Source organism: Crocodylus porosus, unplaced genomic scaffold (genome assembly GCF_001723895.1).
Source record: "Crocodylus porosus isolate Cpor-Errol unplaced genomic scaffold, CroPor_comp1, whole genome shotgun sequence".
Classification (NCBI taxonomy): domain Eukaryota; kingdom Metazoa; phylum Chordata; order Crocodylia; family Crocodylidae; genus Crocodylus; species Crocodylus porosus.
This window is the reverse complement of record NW_017728918.1, coordinates 87,636,349-87,656,877: the sequence shown is the minus strand read 5'-3', so window position 1 is coordinate 87,656,877 and position 20,529 is coordinate 87,636,349. Positions and strand designations below refer to the sequence as shown.

General features: G+C 42.9%; 1 protein-coding gene across 4 annotated transcripts in view; it reads right to left on the bottom strand.

The window, feature by feature from the left end:
- LOC109311924 (transmembrane protein FLJ37396) overlaps window positions 1–20,529 on the bottom strand; it is a 141,498-nt gene that overhangs the window by 79,986 nt on the left and 40,983 nt on the right. For all 4 annotated transcript variants that reach the window (XM_019537880.1, XM_019537878.1, XM_019537882.1 and 1 more), the window contains exons 15-20: window positions 15,510–15,702; window positions 11,378–11,508; window positions 8,803–9,003; window positions 7,415–7,536; window positions 4,507–4,735; window positions 2,002–2,204 (exon numbers count right to left, since the gene is read on the bottom strand). In XM_019537880.1, the coding sequence (XP_019393425.1) occupies window positions 2,002–2,204; window positions 4,507–4,735; window positions 7,415–7,536; window positions 8,803–9,003; window positions 11,378–11,508; window positions 15,510–15,702 (1,079 nt within the window). The remainder of the gene's footprint in view (window positions 1–2,001; window positions 2,205–4,506; window positions 4,736–7,414; window positions 7,537–8,802; window positions 9,004–11,377; window positions 11,509–15,509; window positions 15,703–20,529) is intronic.

Here is a 20,529-nt window from a genome sequence, read left to right as displayed (position 1 = left end):
TCCACACACATACCCACCCTTCCCCACACACCCCTCCCACACCCCCCACATCCTCCCACCCCAACCACATACCCCACACCTCTCTATACCTACCCCCACTTTCCCCCACACACCCCACCCAGCATACCCACACCCTCACACCCACTCCCCAACTACACAGTCCCCACATACACCTCCTTTTCCCCCCACACAATATACAAGGGTAAGAATGTATTTTGAGCTATTATACACTATGCAAAACACATAAATCAGGACCAAAATATTTTTAAAATTAAATTAAAATAAGTAATAGTAGATGTTTGATTTTTTTAGTATATGATTTGGGTTTTTTTTCCAGTTTCAAGATGGTAATCCCCCTCCCAAAAGGACAAGGGGAGGGACTTCCAGTGGCTAAGGTCAGGCGTTAGGGATGGGACTTCCAATACCAAGATGGCAACCAGGGAGCGGGGCACTATTCAAGGGGCAGGGCTACTCTTACAGCCCTCAACAGCTCACCAAAACCTGTTAAGCAGCCCTCCAGCCAAAATGTAATTGCCTACCCCTGCTGTAAAGCACTTGGAAAAGGAGGAGAGTTTTGACTTTGTATATGGGTGCTCCTGCCACCACTTTGAAAACTCTCAGACACAAAGCTAAAGGATTTTGTGCTCTTCCTTCCCAGCTTTTACCTGTGGCACACTATAAGGTGGATTTTGTTTGTAATGCGCTTTGTGGTTGTTAGGTGTGAGGGGTTAGAGTAGATTATTTTTAAGACTCTTCAATTACATGATTACTTGTAAAGATGGGGACTAGACTCAATAACCCAAGAAGACTCTATTTGTCTTACGTTTCCACAGTCATCCCAATAGCTCTTCTGTGCACCTCATCCAGTTAATTTCATCTGTCTCAAACAGATGTGGCTAGAACTGTGCACAATATTCCAGTTGAGATCTCAATGACTTATACAATCTTCTACCTTTATTGGACATCTTGCCCAGGTCAATTAATAAATCTCAGTCTGTGGCTGACCAACTTGCCTAGATCCTTCTCTTCTCAACCATTTTCAATCGATGAGCCCCCAGCTTATGGAAGAAATTATTGTTAGTAGTCAGTAAGTTTATGATCTTGTACTCTGCACTGTTATGTTTCATCTGATTTCTATTACTCCAGTCCTCAAATTCATCTGGTTCTTCCTGTGTGATATTCCAGCCCTCCTCTGTATTGGTGATGCCTCCCAATTTTGTGTTGTCTGCAAATTGTATTAGTTGACTCATATTTTTATGCTAAAGTGATTAATAAAAAATATTTAATAAGATCAGTGCCATGACTGATCCATTCAGAAAATCCATTAATAAGCTCCCTCCAGCCTGACCTCTCCCTTATCAACACTATACATTGTGGTCTCCCCCCTTCAGTCATTTGTTACCCACTTTACAGTTCTTGTATCAATCCCCTCCTCTATAGTTTAACAACAATTCCCCAAACAGCACAATAGCAGATGATTTACTGAAGTCAGGCTGGTATTTTCAATGGCTGAGAAAATTCTCTCAGAAAAAAATAAGCCCAGTCAAAATGCGATTATACTTGGCTGCTTGTTGAAACAAGTTAACAAACTAAGCTACCGTATTTCTTGAGGAGCTCTTGGTCATGTTGCAATTTTATTACCATTAAAGAGCTGTTCATAGTCGGGTAGCTGAACAAATCTTTTTGCAAAGGGGAATAACTATCTTCACTTGGTTAATAATTAATATATTCTCCCCTACCATGTCCTTTGACTGAAATCCAGTAGAATAGAAGAGTCCTATTTTCAACAGATTAAGGGCCTAGTCTTGGTATTTTTTAAGAGGGAGTTTGGCCACTGATTTCACTAGCAGCTGGACCCAGCTGCAAATATTTCCTGTTTTCTTTATCTACCTTGAATCATACCTCAAATTTTGAAACAAATGGTTTTAAAATCTAAGAATGTAACAATCCTATGCATCAAGAAAACAATGGCCTCCCATATTGTGTGTGCTCAGTACTAACCTAGCTAATCGTGCACTCTCCATTGTACTTTCTATTAACCGATGGCGGAGGGTGACTAACTCCAGGAGCCTGGAGAAGGAGTCCAGAATAAAGGTTTGTTTTCCTTTGCCTTGTTTCTTTTCTTCATCTGCTCCTGACTCAACTACAGACATAGCAATTTCTCTCACAAGGACAGGGTCGTCCACCAATACATCTGAAAATAACTGCAAGGGAAAGAAAGGGACAGAGATAGGTACACCTTTTATATAAACATGATCAAAATATATATAATCCTTTTTTCACTTTTTCTGGAGTACCTACAGTGACACAGCTGGTATGAGACTGGAGCCAGTCTTCCCTGGAAACAATCTGGTTCCCACTGAAATCAGTTGAGGTTTTGCCATCTACTTCAAAGGTAGCAGGACCAGGCCATTGACAGAGGATAGAAAACCTTAAACCCTAAATATGGCTTTGCTTCATGGTTTTAACAAAACCTGGCCCTTGGAACAGAAATGTTTTGTTCCAGTTCAGTAAACAAGGGCAGTAGCCCCAAGCACTGACTTGGAGGTGGAGCATAAAAATAACATCCACTGCCGCAGCCAGGAGTTACTGCTGCCCAGAGTGCTGAGCTGTTTTCTTACACCTCAGGTTTGTCATCATTAACTATCAAAATAATTAATATTATATTTTAAAATATTAATATGGTAGAGAGCTACCACTAGCAAATATTTACTACTATATATATAAAGTCTTAAAAACACAACACTTGCAAAAATGTCAAAGGATATTGTATCACTAGTTCTGTAGTAGTCATAGTTAATGTAAATCTCTTATTCAGATTCATAAAACAAAATCTAGACTTTTGAGCATCTTGACAGTGCTCCAGTACTTCACTGTCAGTCATTTCTATACCTGAGTTAAGATTACCATATCTGAATTAAGGTTTTTAGCTAGCGTTAAAAACAATCTGCATAGCTGTAAAATAGAAGAGAGACATTACCAGGCAGTAGGGCCCTGAGAAAATTATGATTTCACAGACGGCGTGGAAACCATGGAATTCACCCCACATCACAGTTTTTAAGAATTGCAAGCATAGATGGCAGAAGGCCGGGGCTAATGGGGCTTATCCCCTTGAGATGTGGGGCAGCACAGAGGGCCACTGGGCAGCCCAGGCATGGGCTCCGGGCAGCTGCAGCAGGAGACGAGGGGTGCACCCAGACAGAAATGGAGCCTGCAGGCAGCTGGGATTGCAGCCAGATGGCGTGAAGAGCACTGCCCACCACAGCAGGTAAGTCAGGAAAGGGGAAGGGGAAGGGGCATGGGAAAGGCAGACTGAGGCCCCTGGCATGAGGAAGGGAGTGGTCCAGATGCAGGGGCAGGGGCAAATGGGGTCCCGGGGCAGGTCATGGGACACTTGGAGCCCAAGCGTCTTATCCAGGGATGGGGGAGAGGGGGTGTCTTGCCACTATGCGCACCTTGGAAGAGGCCCAGAGGGCACAGGACCCCCAGATTTGTGTACGGGGTAAAGGTGGGCTGCCGTTGGGGGCTGGGCTCTGTGCCCCACTGCCAGTGGCTCAGGAGCTGGCTCTGGGAGCCGGCAGTGGCAGGCAAATGGCATCACGCACAGCAGCTGGTACCCAGGGCAGCAGCAGTGGAGTGCAGAGCCCAGCCTGCAGCAGCAGCCCACCTTCACCCCACACACAAATCTGACCAGGCTCCAAGCATCCCACGAGCTGCCCTGGGGCCCCATTTATCCCAGCCTCTGCCCTTGTATCTGCCCCACTCCCTGCCTCACTGTAGGGGCCTCTCCTTCCTCTTCCCTGACTTACCTGCTGTGATAGGCAATGCTCCACACAATCCCAGCTGCCTACAGGCTCCATGTCTGTCTGTGTGTGACCCCACTCCATTCCCCTCCCACCACTGCAGATACCCAGAGCCCACACCCAGGATACCCTGCAGCCCTCTGTGCTGCCCCGAATTTGGAGGCGCTAAGCCCTGTTAGCCCTAGCCTTCCGCTGCCTATGGCTGTGTGCCTGCCTACTGCATTTACGCGGGTAAAGTATCATTTTTCACAGAATATTCACAAACCACCAGGACCCCTTTGCCAATATCAATGATATCTGTGAATATTCCGTGAAAAGTAATACTTTACACATGCACGTGCCATGGATTTCCAACACGAAAGCTGCTGTATTCTCAGGGCCCTACCAGGCAGGGCTAACAGACAGCAAAATTGTAGAACAAAAGATAATCTGAAACATCAAGACCATTAAAAAGGAGTGAGTGTCATTAACACCTTAACAGGCATTATGGGAGATGATAATAGGCCATGAAGTCAATTGACTCTCAGAATTCTCTGAAGAGAAATGGGGCTTCCCACCCCAGGCAGTTGGTTTTAAAGTTTGGGTGGACCAGGAACCAGTTGTACCTCTGTACCCTCCTTGGATTCTCCCAAAAATAGCACCAACAAAATCTCAGTCCTCAAATAACCTTTTCAACCTGTAGAGGACCACTAATTGAACCTACATCTTTCTGAATTGGTGGGCTGTATAATAATTCCAGATTTTCCAAGGACAGCCATTCATCCAACGCTAGCTGAAGTACTTTTTTATCTAGACTAGTTGCCTCGCTTGCTGTTTGTGGGCTACAGATGGTGTGGAACTCCTGGGAGAGGTGTTCAAGAGCTTTAGGGATTAGAGACACCAGGCCAAGAGAAGGGTGAAATTCCAGCAAATAAATGTTTTTCAGAGTAGGGCTGGAAAAAAAAAGGAGAAATTAAAATGGTGTTTTTCTGAGAGCATATTATCCCAAACCCTCCCATTTTGCATACATTGTCACATATTTGGTATACAGATCACCTTAACAAGCACCACTCAACCCCGTCTTCCTTACTACCTCCAAAACAAAAGCAAACAAAAAAACCTCCCACAATAATAGTTCTGGAATAAGTCTGGAATAAAAGTGGTATGTGTAAGGAAACAGTGCAATTATTCAATATGCAAGGATAAATACAACAACTTCAACCAGCCACACACTTCCATGATCAGAAACAAAGCAGCTCATCTGCACGTAAGAGAGTTATTACCAGGGATCTGGGTTTCCCATTTCCCATGGAAAAACAGAGTAAACCACAGATTTTACCTTTTACCAGAGGAAAACACAGATTTCTTGTTTTACCAGAGAAACCCATGGATTTTGCTGTTTTGCAATGAGCTCCCTGCAGGCTGACAGAGTTCCAGCCTGCAGGGACCTGAGAGGGAGCGAGAGGAGGGCAGTCAGGCAAGGTGCGTCATGTGCATATACATGCACATGGCCCCAAGCAGCCTGGAGAGCAGCTCCTGCAGGTAAGTGGGTGGAAGAGGGGGAGAGGGGAATTGAGGCCCCTGTAGGGAGGGACAGAAGGATCTGGGCAGTACATGGGGCTTGGGGCCCAGGGCCACAATGCATGGCTTCAGAGCCCCAGCAGGGAGCAGGACAGGGCCGCGGGTGGCTCATCTCAGGGAGGGGGAGAGCTGGCTCCCTGCTGCCTCACACACTCTCAAGGGGCAGGGGGACCCTTGCCCCACAGATCTGTGTGTGGGGTAGGCACAGGCTGCATGCTCAGGCTCCCACCCTGCTTCCGACCCTGGGGTCTCCACAGCCCAGCAGGCACAATCCGGCACGGCAGGGAATAGTGGAGCTGAGCAAGGATCTTCGTGTCACTGCAAGTTCCATGCTGCTTTGGCGACGTGTCCCCTGCACGTGCCACAGCTCTAAGGGGTGCAACCCCATGCCGCTGCTCTCACTGCAGCCCTGCATGCAACAGGTGCATTGCTAGGGCAGTGCAGAGCTTGCAGCAGTGAGCAGCTACTCTGTGCAGTTCTGCTGTTTCCTGCCTTGCCAGGTCACGCCCGCTGGGCTGCAGAGGCCCGGGGGGAGGGAAGCATGGTGGAAGCCCAAGCCCACAGCCTGCCCTGTGTACAGATCTGGGGGGCACGGGTCCCTCTTGCCCCCCAGGAGTGCATGCAGCGCCAGAGAGTCCCCCCCTCGCCCCCCAGCCGAGCCTGCAGCAGGGGGGAGCAGGGGCAGGAAGCTGTGGACCTGGGTCCATAGCCCTAGCAGCTGGGGGCCTGGGGAACAGGGACTATGGATCGGAGGGCAAAGGCCACCAGCAAGGCTGTGAAGGCTGTGGAGGGGAGGAGGGCCAAGGGGCTATGGGTGGGGAGTGAGGGGCACCAGAAAATTAGGGGTAGCTGTGGGGGGGCTTTAATTTTAATCACAGATTTTGGGGATTTTATTAGATAATTTATGATTTTTTATCAGAGAATTTGTGATTTTTTTTTATCAGGGAAAACCAGGATCCCTGGTTATTACATAGGAACGTAACTACTACTTTTATCTGGCAAAGAAGGTAAAAAAATAAAACTTCTCACGTATTAGCTGCCCCAGTTCATCTGCCTGCTCAAAATCAGATTACTACAATGTTCACACTCATCATGCTTAAACTAGAGACAATGATTGTAAAAATACCATAGTACAGCTAGAACATTACTAAACCTACAGATTAATGCAAATAGTGATCCTGAAATTAGAAAGGCATTACATAGTCCTTACAACTGGAAACATTAATTTTCCTAGAGGGTGTAAAACGAACAAACTAAATTCACTAACAGGAGTACCTTGTCGTGCTTGGTTAAATTTCTGGTAAATCAGAGTTAAATTTCTATCAGAACCTAATAGCCCACCAGGCTAGCGTGGTTAAGACGGTGATTCTCAAACTTTTTGAACATGAGAAACCTATTATTGGGTTCAAGACACTCCTCCATAACTTTCATGAATTGAATGGCACCCCATTTCAAACATTAATTATATATTCCAGGGCTCACCTTCTTACAAAAGGGCTATGGAATAGCCGGGGAGGGGGGGGAAGCATCCGGTTTATATGCTTAGTTTATCTGCTTATCTCCTTATACCCTGCAGGCTCTGGCAGCACCCTGGGTGCCCTTGCATCCTAGTTTAGAATCACTGGCTTAAGGCATGCCAGTTTCTATAGCCAGCTACACAGAAGGGAATGATTATCACATCGAGCCACCATTTACTCCCCAGCTTAAATGATTGGGCTCCCATTTACAGCTGGGTCAACTAATAGAGGAGGGACTTTCAGCACAAGTCTGAAGTAAGGCTTTACCTCATGCTTCTAGAGCTGCTTTGACTGCTCTGCTACCACCACACATCCCTGTGGCTCACAGGGTGTGTTAAACCACATATTTCCTGAGAATCCATTTTTTGTTACAACACCTTTCCTAAGGCAGCTACTATTTAGGATCCATCACCTTGGAAGCCAGGCTTCTTGCGGCGGGGATGCAGAGAGATTTTACTGATAAACAAAAATACTTTACAGAAGCTAGAACAGAACATTTAATTTCAAGACAACTGACCCTATAAAATTACTTACAAATGGCTGTTAAGAGAGATAAGTTGCTTAGCAATTATGTTAGGGGGGAGTCCAAATTCACTGATGCCACCTTTCTGACCTTCTCGCCAAATTTTGTAAACATATTCCCGCTGGGAGTCAATCTGAAAATCATCAATAAGCAACAGTAGCAGGACACATTCAAAACAGACCTAAAGAAACTTAAGGAAAAAATATTCTTTGCATGCAAATATTATTTACTTAAATACAAGCTGCATTCAGTTTAGATTATTTACATAGATAAGTACAAAGACCAAATTAGACCTAGTATAAAATCACAGAAATATAAGGCTGAAAAGCATCTCATGAGGTCATCTAATTCAGCCCCCTGATCAAGGCAGGATTCACCCCTGTCTAAATCCCCTCAGCCAAGTGTTCATTTAACCTGCTCTTGAAACTTCCAGGGATGAAGACTCCACAACTCTTCATTAAATCTACTGTTCTATTAATTTAGTTCTACTAGAGCAGGATGTTGATGATGCATTTTCTTTTATTGTGCCCCAAAATGCTAGAAATAGCAGTGCCATGTCCTTAAAATAGGCTCAGCCACGTGGTGACCACAAAGGACTCCACAAACAGTCAACAAACTTTTCAACTGCAGATTAGGAAACTGAAGCTGAGAGAAAGGAAGTGATTGGTGCCAAGATATACAGGTAGTGCATGGCAAAGCTCAAAGTAGATGGCAGAATTTAAACTTTTCAGTGTTGTGGTTTAATCTCACAGACCTTCTGCTTGCTCTTCATGGTTATAACATACTCCATTGAAGTGAGTAGCCCTGAGACTAGAAAAAGTCTATAAACTTAAATGGAATATGCCCTTACCTAAACTCAGTGTATGCAATGGTCATTAACTATAGCAACCAATTGCATCCAGCTTTCTGCACCTTATTAATGCTTGCTTCCTTACTTCCCAGAGAATGTCTAAAGCCTTCAACTGCACCCCTGAAATTAGGACCAAGTCATTTCAGGACTACTTTAGACATCTTAAAATTGATGACTCCTCATCAGTTTCAGCACTTACGCAGTTGAACTGACTCATTCAGATTCCACTTGTACTGAATTTCCAATTGTGCTGGATTGTATCAAATTGAAACCGATTTAACATTTTACATGTTATATAAAGCCCTACAAGTTTCCCACCATTTGTTTTGTGACTGAAGGAAAATCTCAGCTTTCTGCTCTTGAAGGCATTAACATTTATGAAGCCCCAGCCAGCTTTCCAAGTTAGCCTGATACTAACAAACATAAGCCTAACTAATACAAATATCCCAAACCTATATAAGGCACATCTGAAGGTTTCTAGTAAACTGAAGTTATCAATTCCACCCTCCTGTGCTCCCAGAGGATACATTATAAATATTACCTACTTACATGCTGGTTGACTACATCCCTCACCAGCTGCAGGTGAAGCCTGAGGCAGATGCATTCATCTTTGTAGGTGCTGACAAAATAGCCAAGTCGGAGATCAAACCGTGGGCGTTTATACATTATGTCAATTATAGCTTGGGCCAAAGCAAATCTTTCTTCTGCATCAAGAGCATGCTGATAAGCTTCAAAATAAGCATCTAAAAGCTGAATGCATATTCAGAAGTGAGCATAAGATAGAATTCATTTTTCTTTTCATTTGTTCTTTGTTGTTAAAGAGAGATTTAAATCCAATGGAAGAGCTTCCAGAACAGATCAGACCTGCTGGCCTGACTGGCTTGGTATTGTCTCTGACAAGTGACAGTCCCAGATGCTTCAGTGGAAGGTACAAGAAATATCTAAACAACAGAACAACACGTCTCCCTGAGCTATTTCTTCCAAATCCCAGGGAGTTAATGTCTGGTTTGTGTTTTAAAACATGGAGGGTTTATCCCCCTTATACACTTCAGGGGGAGGAGAAATGGATCCTCTGACATACAAATGAGAATATTCTTTTTTATATTAAACATCCATTTCTCTTTCACATTATTTCCGTTTACAGTATTTCTTCCTCAGCAGGACCAAAACAATACTATTCTGTTACAAAGCTCTATGGCCATGCTGGCCCAAAAGCACCCAACTCACCTGCAGACTCAACACATTCCTGTGGCAATGGCTATCACCTGGATTTTATGTTTTTAAAGTATCATGCTATCAGCCAATATAAAAAAAGTGCAAACACTCAACAAATCATCCACATGTATCCCTGTCCTCCTCCCAGAGGTTGAAAAGCTTGCCTGTCATTTACATGAGGATATAACTGTTAGAACACATCTGCATGCTAAGTACAGACCAGATACGGCACCCAAGTACAAACACGCACAGACTCTGATGACACAGTGGTAGTACTTTCTATTTAGATAGAATTTGTTTTTGGAGAAGGGATGGGGAAATACAAGTTTCTGACACCATTATTTCTAAAGAAAGTAACCAGATACAGGAAGACAGAATTTAAATCTGGGGAATTTTGCAGAAACTGAGATGCACCCACATTGCCATACATGTTTCAAAAAACAAGCAAGTTTGTGAAGAATGGAGAGGTAAAAGAAAAGGGACGATTTTGAACAGCTAAGGGATTAGATTATGACAGAAACAATTACTTCTCTGACTCAGATGCGACTGACCTGAATGGTTCTGGTTGCCGCAAATGCAAATATTGAGCAATTAACCATAAACAACTTCTACAGTAACTAAGCTGCCTCAGCTTTAAAACAAAAGGCACTATTGTTTTCTCATTTAGAAGGACTTTTGCGCCTGTTGGAAGCTTTGGGTGTCTATTGGCAAAATAAGGGAGACCCACTTCCATTTTGTTTCATCTCAGAGCATAAAAGCTATCCAGAACATACTTCTAAACATCGTTATTTATTTTTATCCTCATGCTAGAGATTGCCTCAAGCAGAATATCAATCAAGGCTAGCACGTTTTTGGAAGTTACTGTGGTGTTGCTCTAGAGCTTTTCACGAAGAAAAATAAGTTCCCATGCACAGAATTTTTCTTTGCCTAAGTTAAAAACAAAACCAGAGGCAGTTCTAGAGGCATAATGCAGTTACATTACAGTGGAAATAGAAAGCTGTCAGGATAATGAGAGAGTGACTGAGGCAGAGAACTGGACACACACACACACACACTCACTCTACCACAATGTCAGAAATGGCGTAAGAGTATTTCCATAGTTGAATAAAACCATATGCAATAAATAGAAAAAAACTCTGAAACCAACTCCTCCTTGAATGGTACACACCTCCCACAATTCCCTCTTTACTATTGCTGTTGTAGAAAAAGGATGGTGTCCTGGGACTAAAAACGAAATGTATGTGACCAATTCACAAGTGAGAAGGGCCGAATGGCCATCCTGCTCCACTCCTGAAGCAACCATTTACAATCCCTTACACTGGGCTCCAGGCATTAACAGCCCAAGACTATCACCACCCCCACGTATATAAAAATAGTTAGGTCATCGTTCTCCTTTCTTCTTAAACTCTGATCTAACTTTTCATCCAGACTGCAAACATTTGGGTAAGGAACTCTGCATGCATCCGCTTGCATTTGATGCCTTACACCTTCTTGCAAACTTCTGGTACTTCATTTTCTGTTTTTCCAACAGCCTTAGTGAACAGCACACTTGCAAACCTACTTTAATGATGGCCTGTGAGTATATGGCAAGCAAGAGGACAGTTTAAATCAATCCAGCCAGCAAATTTGCCAAGAACTTGATACCAGCTTTTGCACTAATCCATGGCATTTTGTTCACTGATAGATTTAGCAATGGCCAAGGGATGCAAAACAGGAAACATCCATGGAACAATTACAGATACCACCTCTTTTATATTCTCCAACTTCACCAATAATAGTAGGTTGTCATTGGTGTGCATTTCCATTTGGAAAGAGTACTAAAAAATAAATTTAATAAGCAGAGGACATTATCCAAGCTGTAATAATAGCTTTCAGAGTTCATTCATCACAAGAAAAAAATCAAATGTACCTGGCATTTATTTTCTAACAGAGTGGTCTCACAAGTCCAGAGGTCAAGCAGCACAGCAAATCGATCCACAGATGCATGAGCCCAGCCTAGAAGGTTGCTGTCACTGGGCTGACTGCCGCACATTACATGGCCTAAGAACAAAAGAAGAAGAGTGCAGTAAGTTTTCTTCCACAGAGCATCTATATTAGATGCCTATTAACTTTGTTTTAAGGCCTTCTATTAAAGAAGAGGGAGAGAGAGAAAGCAGTTTCTCATGATACAAGAGGTTATTCCTACACAGGTTTCCCCTCCATAAACTCTCTTTATTTTTGCTACAACATCTCTACAAAGACCATGTAAAACACTCTCTGGATAACCTCTCATTCAAGAAATGAAAGCTGCATCTAAATGGGAAGAAATAGAAATGAGCGTAAATCCTGGCAAATTCAATGTAAAAATAGAATAAGGCAAACCAAAACCAAAAAAAATTCAAGGAGCTACTTGCTAGAGACATAAACCATAATATTATTAAAGGGGTGTAGGCTATAGCTGTGTTGGTCTAAGGACATAGGCAGACAAGTTTCTTTGGGTAAATCTGATATCTTTTATTAAACCAACTCAAACAGTTGGAAAACTTCTTAGCAAACTTTTGGGTTTAAATACCTTCATCAGGCTGAGGAAGTATCTGCAGTTGGTGGATCCAGATCTTCCTGGATCATTCCAGCCTGATAAGGACATTTAAACCCGAAAGCTTGCTAAGAAGAATTTTTCCAACTATTTGAGTTGGTCTAATAAAAAATATCAGATTTACCCAATATTATTAAATGCATTTGAAGGAGGAAGCTTGGCAGGGAGTTGACCAGGCCACTGGATAATCATGGAGTAAATGAGCCACTTAAGGAGGATACGGCCACTTCAGAAAGAACTGTATGAATTCTTTGCATCAGTCTTCACCATGGAAGACTTCAGGAAGATTCCCATGCTGGAGCCACTATTTCTAGGGTACAAATAGGTAGAACCAATTCAAACTGAGGTGTCAGTAAATGGGGTCATAGAGCAAACTGATAAACTAAGCAGTGGCAAATCACCAGGACCAGATGGTACTCACCCAATTCTCCTGAAGGAGCTCAAACTTGAAATTGCAGATTGACTGATTTTAGTATGTAGCCTATCACTAAAAACAGCCTCTAAGCCAGAGGACTAAAGGGCAGCCAAAATAACATTTTTACAGTGTTTGATCCAGTGAACTACAGACCAGTGAAGCTAACTTCTATTTCTGGCAATTTGGTAGAAACTACAGTATAAAAGAGGTTTGTCAGATAAACAGGACTTGCTGGGGAAGAATCAACATGTCTTTCATAAAGGGCCACACCTCACCAACCTAGTAGGGTTTTTTCAGGATATTAGAAGCACATGGATGATACAAGGTATTTGGACTTTCAAAAAACTTTTGACAAATTCCCACACTAAAGGTTTTTAATTAAATGAGGCTGTCATTAGAAAGAAAGTCCACCTCTGGATCGGTAATTAGCTAAGGCACTTGGGAAAAAGATCATTTGGGTTGTACCTGCATGATAATGGCCTCTCTGATACTAATCAGGAAAGAGATGTTGGAATTGCACTGGATACTGCTCTGAACATATAGGTGATGCATGGGGGTGCACCCTGGAGCCCATTCAAGACCCTGGCGCAGTGCTGGGGTCAGGACCATCAACCAGCAAGCTGTGTTGGTATTATCTCTGTGGTGCATTCAGATGATTACTAAACACATATTCATTCAATCTGGAGATACTCCTCTCCTAAAAAGGCCCAACTTTGCTATGATATAATTGTATTTAGCATGTGTTTACTGCTTGAATACATAGACACTTGTGCTTAAGTGCAACTAAAGCATCCTAAGTGTAATTTGCAAAAAAGACCCCAAGTAACCTGTTCCAATGATTAACCATCCTCATAGCAATAAAGTTCTTCCTAATATCCAACCTAAATTTCTGCTGCTGCAATTTAAGTGTTGCTCTTTACCCTGTTCCCTGCAGCCAAAGAACAGTCTATACCCTCCTCTTTATAACCCTTCAAGTATTTGATGACTGCTACCAAATCCCCTTAAACAAACAAAAAGAAGTTCTTTTTCACACCGTGTGTGATCAGCTTGTGGAACTCATTGCCACCATATATTGTGGAGTCTGAGATTTTAACCAGGTTCAGCAGGGAACTGGATGCACTCATGGAGGATAGGTCCATCAGTGTGTATTTAAATATGACAGTAAGGAGTGCAACGTCAAAATGAGGATTTCTGAGGTCTCTGAATACCAGAAGCAGTAAGAACAGAGGGGCCCCAAGATGTCCAATAAAGTACCCCTGACAGTCTGCGAGAAGATTGAATGTTTAATTCTCTGCTTCTTCAACCCAGAGTTTAACAAAAACCTGTTCAATGCTTGTGTAGCTCATAATGCTCCTGGCAGGGCAGAGAGCTCTTTATACTACTGGAGCAATGCACTGTCTTGTTATTAGAGGGTTTCATTCATAGTTAGTTTAAGACATCATGGAATGATTCCAGCTGCATGGCCACATTTTTTACTTCCAAATAAATTCAAAGGTAAATTCAAAAGATATCTTTAAGCCTCAAATTGTCTGCCTGATTAGTTTTGCTTATTCTCCATTTGGAAATGGCACCACCCATAAGTTTAAAGATTAAGGTTGGTTTGACAACAAAAGGTAAGTCAAGCAAAATGACTGGAAATAGTTAATCACTAGTCCGAAAATCAGTCCTAGTTTCAGAGGGTAAGACTACACTGACTGCCCTCAAGGTACCTTGCAATAAGGCAATTACAAAATAAACTACTTAGAAGGGGAAATGTTTTTATCCTGTTTCAAACCCTTCCTCCCACAAGACTATTTGTCGCAATAGATGCAATACCAATTTCATTTTGTATGCTGAAAATATACAAAGTGGTCTGAAGTTTTGTTTCTGAGAGTAGGTTCTGAGTGGCTCAAGGTGCACATAATGCAGCTGGTAAGGTAGCTCAGCTGTTTTGCGAGAAGGAAACTTCCTCCATTAGCTTCACCCCATGTTCCCCCATAAGTTCCCAGAAGTTGCACCTTTTCACCCTCAGACCATTGCAGTTATTTTTCTTCCATTATTAGTAGGGGCCTACCCAATTTGAGGAGGTAGCCAGCCAATTTCATGGGCAGATTGCGGGGCTGGCCACCATTTTTATGGGCTTATCATGGCGGGCCCCACCCCACACCTCTTTTTTGCTCAGGGTCCCCAGCAGCCCTGCCCCCTACCGCTAACTGGTGGAGAAGGCTGTCCATCATATGGCCCCATCCTCCCTGCTGATTGGCCGAGGGCCGTCTGTCATGCAGCCCCACCCCTTGCTGCTGATTAGAGAGGGCAAGTCCTGTCAGCCGGTGAGCAGCAAAGGGCAGGAGCAGCAGTCATCTTGCCTGCTCACCTTCATGCCAGCAGTCCCCCTCCCCTCTTCCCCCGCAGTGGGCTGCATGGCCAGGAGGACTGCTGGCTCCCACTGGGGAACCAGGATTTTATTTTTAATAAGTTTTTTTCCCCACGAGTTTTACGGAGATCACCTGATTTCATGATTTCCACAAAATCATGATTTGAGTAGGTCCCTAATTATTAGCTATCCCCTCTCCATCTAATGCAAGAGTGTCAGATGTATGCCTATGGAGGTATGTTATCTGGCCCATGGGGCACCACAGGGGCTGAGAATTCAGGAGTGGGGCACACAGAAGCAGAGATGGGAGGAAGCAATAGCTGTATTAACCCCTACATCATTGCCATGTTCCCTGCCACCACCAAAATATCTGGATCCAACTAACTCATGAGGAGCCCCACAGTCCAGATCCAGCCTGCAAGGAGGGGTGCATTTGATACCCCTGTTCTAATGGATTACTGGTAAATACTTTTAACGACACTGTGTTGATGGAACACTAGCAATACGTGCTGAAATGCCACAGCAATGGCTCTGGTATAAAGATGGATAGAAGTGCTAAGAAAGACTCCAGATGGTTACCCAGAAGAGACATCTGTATAAACAGCATCTACAATCACATTTCAAGAACTCATAGCTTGGAAACAGTAAATCAAACTGGACTTGTGCTAACCACACTTATAGTTTTACAAACATCTTACTTTTCTCTTTCTCAATGTACTGGCTTGCTATAAGCAGCAGCTGGTTTTCAAGCTCTTTCAGGTCCTTTAAAGCTAAGTCATACATGATGTAAGCCCCTCGCTGGTCCTGTGTGTGAATGCATCCATCTTCTGCAGTGTAAAAGTCATCATGGTTTTCCACCTCCAAAAACTCCATGAACTTTGCACTGTGGACCTGTGCAATAGCAAATCCCAAGAGATATTATAAAACTGACTGTTGTACCACAAGTCCTGAGACACTTTACACATCTAGGAAAAGAAACAAGCTTTAAGCAGGCAGTCTACAAGTTTAAAGAACAACAAAATAAAAAATACACATTTTCTTATTTATTGTTTCCTTGTCATCTTTCCTAATCAAGCATTACTTTGTTGAGTAATGGCTTCTGTGATTTAGATAGAAGCTGCAGACAGGCAAAGATTTAGCAATCCGTGACTGAGTTATGAAGGAACCTATTGATTGAGATGCATACAGAGTATACTGATTTCTAATTTGTTGGCATTCTAATAATAGAATAGTTTGACATTAATTTATGGGTCTTATTTCTCTAAAATCAGCCTCATTTTTAAAAGAACTGGCTACATTATCTATCATGACACTGTATCTCTAGTCAATATTGATCAATAATATCCCTGGCATACACTTCCTACTAGAACAAATTAGAGTAGTGCTGGCTGTCAAAGCAGTATGAGTTCCATGTAAAAATTCCTTAGTTTGGAATAAGAGTCCACATAAGGATTTAAACCAGTATAAAACTATAGCAATATATCAACTGGAGTATAATTAGACCCATACAATGATAGTGGTAAATCTCCAAGCATAAACTAGTCCTTAATATAACTATAGCAATACAAACTCTTCTTTTTAAAAAAGAACATAGCTGCTGCTATGTACTTGTTATCTTTTTCTTAGACAATGCCTGTTCTTCCTTTCCATGTGATGTACATCTTCTTTTCCTACAACAAATACACTCTGATCACCAGACATGGCCAAGCATTGTCAGAAAAAAATGGCCTTGGGAAGTGCAACGGTAACGAGCTCCTCCTACTAAGGAAATGTGCTAAACACAACCTTCGCATCACCAACACAGTCTTCTGCCTGCCAAACTGCAACAAGGCATCTTGGATACACCCATGCTCCAAACACTGGCTTCTTATTGATTAGATCATCATCAAGTAAAGAGACAGACAGGATGTCAGAATGACAAAGGACATCAGAAGTGCAGAATGCTGTACTGACCCCAGGCTCATAGTCTCCAACCTGAATATCTGGATACATACTAGTAGATGACCACAAGACAAAAAAGCACCCAAAAGCTCAATGTCTCCAAACTGAAACAGGAGAATATGAAAAAGGCATTTGTTGAAGAATTGTGCAGGCAACTAATAAGAATGTGAACTCCAATAACACTGAGGAAAATTGAGCATCCTTCAGAGATGCTGTGTACTTGGCTGCATCCAATACCCTTGGTCCCACCACATGTAAACATCAAGATAGGTTTGATGAAAACAATACTGACATAGGGAGACTACTGAATGAGAAACATCAGCTCCATAAGGCCCGTTTAGAAGACAGCACTTCAATGTCCAAGAAGAAATGTCCAAAGCAAACTCAGAGAGATGCAAAACTCATGGCTGAGCAACAAGGCAGATGAGATTCAGTCCTACACAGACAGGAAGGATATGAAGAACTTTTATAATGCTCTACAAGCCATGGTCATCATCAGGAACATCTCCAATACTGAGTGCTGATGGCACCATGATGCCCATTGACAAAGGAAAGATATTGCAAAGATGTGCAGAACACTTCAACAACATCCTCAGTCAACAATCATCTATTAGTGAGGACACAACTGATTGACTGCCCCAGGTAAACATTAACATACCTCTTGCTGATCCTCCAAGGCTGACTGAGATTGTGAAAGCAATTAACCTGTTGTCAAATAGCAAAGCACCTGGAGCCGATGCCATACCAGCAAAGGCCTACAAGGCTGGAGGCTTTCACATGGCTCTGAAACTGACTGAACTCTTCCAGTCAATGTGGACTCAAGAAATTATACCCCAGAAGTAAAAAGATACGTCTGTTTTCTACTGAACAAGGGCTCCTGCCTGACAGTCAGTGTGGCTTCAGGAACAGACACAGGATCATAGACATGGTGTTTGCAGCTCATGAACTTCAGGAGAAATGCCAGGAACAAATCTCCAACCTGCACATGATCTTCACTGACCTAACAAAAGCATTTGATATAGTCAGTTGGGTAGGAGGGGAGGGAAGCTTTGGAAGATCACGGCAAAATTTGATCTCCAAGAGAAATTCATTACAACAGTTCAGCAATTCCAAGACGACACGCTTGCTTGCATTGTGGATGATAGTAAGTCATTTGAACCATTCCCAGTCACCAGTGGAGTCAGGCAAGGTTGTGTGGTGGCCCCAACCTTCTTCTGTTGGATGTTCTCTGCCGTGCTTACAGACACCTTTTGTGACTGTGACACTGGGATTGACAGTAGATACTAGACTGATGGCAAGCTCTTCAACTTGTAGACGCTACAGGCAAAGATAACTTTACAGGAAGTGACTGTTCATGACATTCTGTCTGCTGACGACTGTTCCCTGAATGCCAAATCTGAGTCCAATATGCAACAGAATATGGACCATTTCTCTTCAGCTTGTGACAACTTTGATCTCACAATCAACACTAAGAAGACAGAAGTGATGCACCAGCCTGCACCAGGAAAACCTTATGTAGAGCCTACCATCACAGTGAATGACCAAACCTTCCAGGCAGTGGACAAGTTCACCTATCTCAGCAGTACACTGTAATGTGCAGTTCATATCGATGATGAAAACAATGCCACAAATTGCCAAAGCAAGTGTGGCCTCCAACAGACTACGTGCAAATGTGTGGGAGCACAAAGGCATCAGTCAACAAACTAAACTGAAGGTCTACAAAGCCATTGTGCATGTGAAACCTGGATGGCATCTATACAGGTGCCACGCTATGAAGCTGAACCACTTCCACATGGGCTGTCTGAGGAAACTGAGGATGATAAAATGGCAAGACAAAATCGAAGACACTGAAGTTCACACATGGGCAGGCATTCCAAGCATCCACACTCTGTTGATGAAATCACAGATGAGATGGGCAGGCCATGTCACCAGAATGTCAGATGAGCAACTGCCAAAGAAGATCTTCTACAGTAAACTACAGAAGGGAAAGTGCTCTCACAGAGGCCAAAAGAAACATTTCAAGGACTCTCTTAAGTCATCCTTGAAATGTTTCAACATTGACCCAAAGTCTTAGGAAAATCTTGCTCATGACAGTTGTACCTGGTGAAGCCTCATCCATACTGGAGCTACAGTCTGTAAGTGGAGAACTACTGAGGCAGAGCAGAAGCCCGAACAGCATAAATCTCATAGCAGCAGAACGTTCACTGTTGATCAAGCCACCCAAAGGGGCATCTCTTACTCAGTGTGCCACAGAGGGTGCATCCAAACAAACATACACATGTTTTGTGGTGCCTCAAGGGCTTTTTTGCCACAAAACACACATGGCACACATAAAAAGGTTCTCCAAACTGCATATTTGCAGCATGGAGCCAAAATTAGATGCCAGGAAATCCCAATACCCTAAAAAAAACAGTTTAAAAAAAGCAGGGCAACATACATGGTTGTAGCATGCAGTGCCTGAAACTGGATCCTGGCCAGCCAGAGCCACACTACAGCTGCCAGTCAGGCTTCATACGGCTCGATCGCCACCACTGCAGCCCCAAGAGGCACAAGCAGAGGCAGTGGCTCTGGCATTGCAACATCCTACAGCCATTTCTCTGGGTCTCTTAATCTGCTGCATCTCTCTTGCTGCCCTTCATCCAAATAGACCTTCCCTAGCAAACTCGCCTGTAAGCTGGTCTGTTTAGTGCTCCTTGGTCCCGAAAGGTTGCTTTTTCCCTGCTTCCTCTCACCAAGCTTGAAGGCTTCCCTTCAAAGTGAAGGGGCAGCAATCTGACCTGAGAACTGTTTGCAAACTGCCTTCCCTATTTACTGCCCCTGTTAGCTCACACCCTGGTCACTTGGGGTGTAATGTCCCTTTCCCCCCCACAATTAGAAAATGCTGAGGTCTGGTTTTTGGTTCAAAGGAATTGTACATTTAGAAGCTTGAAGTAATTAACATTAAAAAAATAAAAATTATTTGAAGGAAAAAAAAATTGAAATAATAAAAATGAAATATTCTGGTTGATCCAAACCAAAATTTTCCAGGCTTCTTTCTTTCTTTCCAAATTTGGGATTAGAAAAATGTCAAAATTTAAGTTTCTTATCCAACTCTAATGCAAACCCTTATGTGAGCCACACCATTTAAGTGATCTTATAAGGTGTCTCTTCAGTAACAAAGAGTCAATATTTCAGACAAATAAAGAACATATAATTTACTCAGTGTGTCTGAGAAACACAAGATGCATGCTATGATACTGCATCAGGGTTTTATCAGGATGAATTTGGGATAATGCATTGTAAATAATACAGCCACAAACAAATGATACAGCTCATCCCAAACAGGTTTTAAATAGTATTTGTGGTTATGTATTTTTTACATTACAGCAGGAAGAAAAACACTCTTTTACCAAAGTTTGAAAAGGCTTGTGAATTTGTTGGAACTACTTTTCCAGTGTGCAAAGGTAACTATCTTAGTCATATCATTCCAACCACAAAGGCTTCAGGGGATGATTCAAAAACTAAAAATGAAACAAATATATTTTAGAAATCTCCAGAAGTGACATCAACAGCCTTTCATACATCACAATGTCATTGTATTAATGGCTGGCATCTCAGGTGCTTCAAAGCTAGAAGCAAACACTGAGAGTCCTATTAGAAAGCATTTCATAGTTTCATAGTAGCTAGAGTCGGAAGGGACCTAGGTAGATCATCTAGTCTGACCCCCTGCCTTGGCAGGAAAGAGCACCGGGGTCAGATGACCCCGGCAAGGTGCTCATCTAACTTCCTTTTAAAAAT